This window comes from Temnothorax longispinosus, chromosome 7 (genome assembly GCF_030848805.1).
Source record: "Temnothorax longispinosus isolate EJ_2023e chromosome 7, Tlon_JGU_v1, whole genome shotgun sequence".
Lineage (NCBI taxonomy): Eukaryota > Metazoa > Arthropoda > Insecta > Hymenoptera > Formicidae > Temnothorax > Temnothorax longispinosus.
Genome location: NC_092364.1, coordinates 44,565 through 51,771, shown reverse-complemented (window position 1 = coordinate 51,771; position 7,207 = coordinate 44,565). Strand labels below are relative to the sequence as shown.

Here is a 7,207-nt window from a genome sequence, read left to right as displayed (position 1 = left end):
ACGTCGCGGAAAAACAATCATCTTTTGATATATCTTTGCATTCGAATTTTTTTATACTTAATATCGCATAGTTTTAATTTATCTATTTATACATTTAATGTCGACGTTGATGTGTTTTTCCGTACGTTGTGTCTCGCTTGTGCAACGTATATTTTCACTTTATTGATTTCGAATCATCCATGTTGCAAAGTGCAAAATATTCTTAATAATGTCAACTATTATAATATGGTTTATCGGAAGGAATGTAGAGGCAATAAGTCCAGAGTGTTACATGAAAAGCTACGTGTAACGTCTCATTTTATTGTGTTATTATAATAGTATAGAGAGTTAGTATAATAAATAAAAAAAGAACTTTATTATCAGGCAGCACGATTTGCACGATCATTTTTATTATCAATATACTATTTTTTAAGTATCATTTATTTAGCATTTTGAGAGGATTAATCCCCTCACTCACTGGATAGGCGCAGAGTTTTTTCTTGTACGCTTCTACGTCAGTAATATAATGATCTTGCGTTTCCTTACGCTGGTCGTCAGTTATGTATTCCAAGGAGAAGTACTGTGCTTTCTTGTTCGCCTCTGCAGTATCTATAACATACGTAATTTTTTTAAATTTTGTTTTTAGGAACTTAAGCCGACGTCAACAGTGCCAGGATAAAATGATGGCAAATCAACACCCTTCGCTCTGATCGAACGTACAAGAGAAGGGACCGTCTCCGGACTATTCTTACATTTCCGTCTCAACGTAAATTTAATTTATTCAAACAGCACGTCGTACCACGACAGATATTATCATGCAGATGACGATACGTGAGACAACGACTATCGAAACGTGTCATCTACTCACCACTCGCTTTCTCAACTGCCCTTTCCTTCGGATCAGTTCCTACCACGTGCACGCTCAATTTTCTAAAGTTACTTCCATTCAGTGTGTGCCGTGCAGACCATTCTCTCAGCCAGTTGATCGTTATGTTTTTTATCGCAAGCACTTCCCTCTCGAGTCTGTCAAACATGTATCGCCACTTTGTGATCTCAGTCCAATTTCTGCTAACTTCTTCTTCCAAATCGATATCGGCACACTGCTTCAATTTTCTTAGTGCCTCTTTGACATCGTCCAATTCCTCTTCCGAGAAATCTTCCAAAATCTTATTAAACGATTTCAGAAATTCTTCGATCCGCTGGTCCACGTGCTCGGTTGTGTATTTGTCTGCCTGAGTGTGAACGGTAATGGAATATCCTAAAATTCCGTTGGTATCTTGAAGATTACAGAAGACCAAGTAACCAAGCTGTTCTTGAGTTCTTAACCGATGGAATAACGGTTCTTCCATTATCATCTGTGAAAAGAAGTGCGGATGAAATCGATCGCGACACGTAGATATATTATTCATGTTTACGTTACTATATTTAACGTTGAATATGTGACACACATTTAAAAAATTTACATGTTTTAAATACCTACGAATAAATACGAATATAAATGAATATAAACCAAGGATTCTATGCATTCTAAATATACGAAACAATGTTACTTACGATCATCAGATCGATTAACACTGATAACTCAATCGATGTGACATCGGCTTGATAATAATTTGTCACTACGGAATTTGCATCGATTTTGTTGATATTTCTCAACTTGCACGAGCATGTGCCCAAGGGTATCTGCATGACTCTCACTTGCGGTATCGTATCAAAGAGAAAAGGACCGCAATTAATTATTTTGATACATTGTTGTACACTCTCGATCGCAGCATCCTGCGTCACGTTGCCTTGCACAAGGCACTGAATGTATAGTTGATCGGTGAAGATTTTCACAAAGTCCTGGAAGTCTTCAAACGTGATATTACGTAGAGCAGCATGGGTATCAACGTGTGTATAATGGACGAGCTTCAATATGCATAATCTCACGTCCCTGCAGAAAAGAACAAAGATACAAATGTTATTGCGTACGTGGTAGAAATGTACGTTGACATACGTGACGTTACAATATTACGTGTTATACGTAATATGTATCACTGTTTCTTTTATGTATGTAAAAATTTTAGACGTATCGCACGTAATGCTGGATAATAAATAGTCAGTACTTGACAAGTTTTCCAGGTTTTACAAATGTGTTGTAATATGTCTTAAGCTGTTGCACTTTCACAATTTCAAACAATTCCTTCAACTCCTGTACTCCTGTAACAAGGGTTGGATAATCCACTATGTATTTTGCAATAGTCATCAATAAGAGCTGCAAAATATAAGTAAAATAATATGTATCTCGAACGTGTATTTATAACTCCAACGCGCACTTTGAACGTATACTTACCGGTAGTTTTTCGTTAAATCCATTTATTTTTATTGTAATACCTTTCTCACTACTACTGATATTATAGTCAAACCCGACCGCTATAGCTGGATATAATTCTTCAATCAATAACAATTTCAATACATTGCAGTACATTTCCATGAGAGCTGTACTGAAATATCATATTAAAATGTAAACATTTTTTTTTTAATAAGATACAAATACGTATATAAAAATCATAATATTGATACGCAAGTAAAAATTAATAACGTCCATGATCCTGCGTATCACATTTTTCATGCTCGTACTTACTTCTTTGGCGACTGAACCCCGAGGGAGGAAACAAAATGGAAATTCATATAACATTCCGGCAAACGAAACTTGGGATCCGCGCGATACCAAATCTCCGATATATGATCCGTGTGTAATTTTACAGGATATTTGGGAACCTCCGCTGGTATCGGTATTAAGGAGAAGTCGCTGGGAAGGAATGTATTCGCTAATGGTAAATGAAAATCTGGCAATGGTTCGATGGATTTCCAGCGTTCGATCCATTCTTTTGGTATTTCGCTGTCTGTATACTTGGTTTGGAACCACGGCTCGACTTTCGTCAGTTCAACCCCGTCAAATTCCTCGTTGAAGATCATGATATTCGCATTCTCTGGTACCAGATAATCCAAACACTTTTGTATAGCTTCTGGATTATATTCAAAATAAAGCTCGTTTCCAGTTATATAATCGCGGGGCGGATAGAAATGCATACTCTCACACAAATCTTCCACAAAATCTGCTGGATCCTCCTCATCGGCAAATCTGGAAAAAAAAAGTCTTAAGTATGAGCACGATCTCACACATGTTTTGACGGTTTGTCTCTTTCTCACGCAATCATTTAAACACGTATTTATTCCTAAAATTAGTTTACCTAAAATTATTTTCTTCAATCTTTGAAATTTCATCGTAAATTCTTTTCTGTGGACCCTCTTTTTTCATTAAATTGATATAGGAGAATATCGCATCTAGAACTTGCTCCAAATGTTGTTGTCCCTCGTAGGAAAGTACTATGGTAAGCTTTAATAAAGCATACATGGAGCTGTGTTCAAAACCACTTTCATTGTTACCACTGAACATATCGAGACTCCACTTCTTCTTGCGTAGATAACTAATTAAAGAACCTTTTCCTTCATGTCCAATAATCCATGAGACATACTGATGTGGTTTACTTTTGTACAGATCAAGTAACGAAGGCATTGTCCATGTTACTTCTAGCTGCAAAAGACACGTTTTATTTTATATATTTCGTCAGTATATAAAGACAGTTTCTTTTTTGACTGAAAGTTTTTGTTTAGCTTTATATGTAATATTACATTTTAAATATATAAATACACGCATAATATTACAAAGACAAGACGAACAAAATAAAATTTAGTAAATTTGTGACATACAAAGCCACCACAGAAACATACGAACGAAGGAAAAGATTATAAAGATGTCGAACGTTAATATTCTTATATATTTATGGTCCGTGAAAATTTGTTAATCCACCGTTCTCGTAAAAAGAATACAAGTTCTCGGTTGAAAGTATTATCCAGTGCAAAAGTAAAATGTTTCCATGCGACTTGATTTCGTATCGTAAACTCGTGCGTTGTTGGAAGTTTTAGTCACATACCTGGCTGACATCTTTGAAAGGCTTAACTTTATACATTTTTCGGAAAGCAGGAGTATCGAAAGAAACACCGCCTTTAAACTCGGTAAAATCATCGGGAGGCAACGCGTTATTCGGTACATCGGCAAAGCAAGTTGTAACATGATTTTCCAATGTATCCAGCGGTAGTCTCGCCTATAAAGAAACGTATCTCGTTGAAACGTTATATTAATATTTATTATCAAGTACGGCGTCTCGCGTCGCACGTTGAAACCAACGTACCTGTATAGCTAACTTCATTCTGTGAGCGCTATAATGGCGTTTTCTGAATTTGTGAAGTTCTTCGTACAATTTTTCGTCATCCACATTATCGCGCAACGTCACTAAATTACCCCAAATAAACTTGTTGGCTGGATGACCAGTTTGTGCAAAGGAGGAGAACAATTGTTCCTTTCTATTATCGTCACAAGGTAAGGCCAACTGAAACTCTATATAAGCGTGATGTATCAAAAGTGCAAGTTGCGGCAACAGTCGTACGCGTATGATTTATATACCGCTTTCTACAGCCTCTCGCTCCCGTGTAATAGCATCTTTCTTCATCAGGGGCTTAATGAAAAATTGAGCAAAACGATCGAGTGCTGCGAACAAGTGTTTCTCTTGGATATCAAAGTAAAATGTTGTATGTTCGCAATCCGTTGAGGCATTGGTAAAGCCACCACGCTTACTGATAAATGCATCAAAATCGTTTTCCTGCAGGTGAGATAATGCTTAAATATTTAAATGTACACGCAAGTACGAGTTGACGTCACGCATCATGTTTCAATACTTGTGGATATTTTTCGGATCCCATGAAAACCATGTGTTCGAGAAAATGTGCCATGCCTGGAACTTGCGGTGGATCGCTAAAACTGCCTACTCCCACACATAAGCCACATGCTGCCTATTTAAAAAAAGTGTATATTATATATACATATATATATATATAAAACTGAATAACGTATTTGAGAGAAACATATGTGTCGTGATACACATATGCACGCACGGTATTTGCGTTGATCTGTTCGAGTCAATATATGAAATATGGTATGTTAAATAGAGAAATAAACGTAGGACACGCACGGGAATGATCCCAAATAGAAATACGTTCAATTTGAGTCACACACTTGGACGTAAATCTATGGAAACCCTCCTGAAGATGGGGAGAGAATATAAATTTTTCAAACAAAAACTTGTGATAAAACTGACAGGTTTTTTTAGGTCTCTTATCTTCGTGTTAGTACGAGAGATACTCTTAGGTCTTGAGAAGACATTTTATGATTTTGTTGGTCCATCTTCGATATTACAACCTCACGGAATTTTTGATAATAGATTATGTAAAAAAAAAAAGTGACGCAAAGTATCGTCCGCAAAGTGCAAACCACATCGTTTTGTTTGTACCTTCTTTTCATCTCTCTTAACTCGTTTAAGTGTTGAAAAATCTTCATCGTCATCACTGGTATCGTCATCGTCATCTATGTCATTCTCTTCTTCCTCTTCATCTTCTTCGTTACTTTCCTCATCCTCAGTTTCATCTTCGCTAGATTCTATACCCATTAAAAAATGACACAAACATCTTTATAAATACGTATTCATATGAATGTACACATACATTTATATGTTATTTGTTACATATCCTATTTTTCAACGTAATATATTTGGATCCATGGCTTATACCTTTATCCCGATCATCTTCATCTTGAGCCGCACACGTTTTTGAATGTACATCGGATATTAGCAAAGCTGTTAAACCATTTGGTAATCTGATGACTCTAACGTTGGAAGAGAAAACAAATGATAATAGAATAAATGGAAGTCAGTGAAACGTGGTAAAATATATTATATTTAATATATATTATTCAACACGTTCGTAAACAAATAAAGAAATGGACTCTTACTCAAATGGACTCTCAAAAATATATCAAGATAATAAAAAATAATATACATCTTAAATAACGTACAAACGTGCGTGCCACAAAAGTTGATATATCTTATTCGTACATAAAATTAAAGAGACAAGCACGCCTGATTCTATCTAAGCTATATACGCGTGATGATAAAACACAACAAAGAGCATAACGTCGTTTCCAAACAAATGGAGCAACGTGGAGAACTGAAACTATCAGTAATATGTTACACGTGTTTACACTAGTAGGCGCGTGTCTACAGTATATTTCAACGTAGATAACACAGTCACAAAATAATATTTCCAGGAAAATCTGATCGGAGTCAACGGTCTCCCTGCGACGTGGAGCAACCATCAGTTTGTGACAAACAAATCCTATCCCGGAAAAAAAGGGTCATGGAGTTTCTCTCAAAAAATAAAAGATACGTTCGATCGAACGTATGTTTGTTACTGGGCAGTCCGGGTCTAGGCCCGAGGCCAGAGGCCCGAGGCCCGACGCCACGCCGGCTCTCAGGCTCTCACCTATATTCCTTCTCGTCGTTCTCCGACTTGACCGGCGTCTCCAGATATTCAACCTGGCAACGCTCATCGTCCCCGCCGTCCTCGGTCGTACGCTCCACCTCTGGCATTATATCGACGCGTAGGATTTCAGGCGTGAACGTAGATCGATCGTCGTAATACGAACCGATCGGAAAACATGCACGAGGCGTACGAATCGTTTTCTGCTTCCTTTTCAATGAACTGGACACAGTATTCTTCAGCACTCTACTCGATACAAATCTAGACACGTATCTGGCAATGTTGAACCGTCGTTGAAAGAAATAAAGACCACATATCACACACGCTTCCGCACACGCCGTACGTGTCAATACGTGTCAGTCGTGTCACACGACTCACACCTCACACCGCTCACCGCTCACACCGCGACGCCGAACAAAGCTCGAAAAACCATAGATATATTAATGACTATAGATTGCGCATTCTCTGGCCAGTTTCAGAATGACCGCATTTGGACGCGTTCAGCATTGACCAATAGAAATGAATCCACCCTGCTTTCTATTGGTCAATCCTGCTAACTACTGTGGTTGGTGAAATTGGCCCTTAGGCTGAGTTTCCACTGAGCGCGTCACGCGTCGCGTCGTCACAAGTTAACCAATCCAAACATCCCATTTCATTACATTCTTGTGACGGAATCGAAATGGGATGTTTTGATTGGTTCAACTAGGACGACGCGACGCGTGACGCGCTCAGTGGAAACTCAGCCTTACCACGCACGCGTGACGCGTGGTCATTTTCAATGGACTACGCGGCCAAGTCTGTGACGTCTGTGTTT

General features: G+C 37.9%; 1 protein-coding gene across 1 annotated transcript; it reads right to left on the bottom strand.

Moving 5' to 3' along the window:
• Nucleotides 1–280: 280 nt before the first annotated feature.
• Nucleotides 281–6,804, bottom strand: LOC139815530 (nardilysin). Its single transcript, XM_071782495.1, has 14 exons — nucleotides 6,397–6,804; nucleotides 5,646–5,740; nucleotides 5,370–5,515; nucleotides 4,759–4,872; nucleotides 4,487–4,682; nucleotides 4,215–4,420; nucleotides 3,957–4,127; nucleotides 3,213–3,556; nucleotides 2,603–3,103; nucleotides 2,312–2,462; nucleotides 2,085–2,233; nucleotides 1,534–1,912; nucleotides 848–1,334; nucleotides 281–588 (listed from the first exon to the last, which is right to left on the bottom strand). The coding sequence occupies exons 1-14, from the start codon at nucleotides 6,501–6,503 to the stop codon at nucleotides 416–418; spliced, it is 3,219 nt and encodes a 1,072-aa protein (XP_071638596.1). The 5' UTR covers nucleotides 6,504–6,804; the 3' UTR covers nucleotides 281–415.
• Nucleotides 6,805–7,207: the final 403 nt, after the last annotated feature.

Bases quoted from the DNA above. Each gene is read 5' to 3' on its own strand.
- LOC139815530 (XM_071782495.1), bottom strand. From the start codon at position 6,503: ATGCCAGAGGTGGAGCGTACGACCGAGGACGGCGGGGACGATGAGCGT. The intron at 4,873-5,369 runs GTACAAACAAAA...TTTTTTAAATAG, and splicing joins TTAAGAGAGATGAAAAGAAG to GCAGCATGTGGCTTATGTGT. The intron at 4,421-4,486 runs GTATATAAATCA...ACGCTTATATAG, and splicing joins GCGAGAGGCTGTAGAAAGCG to AGTTTCAGTTGGCCTTACCT.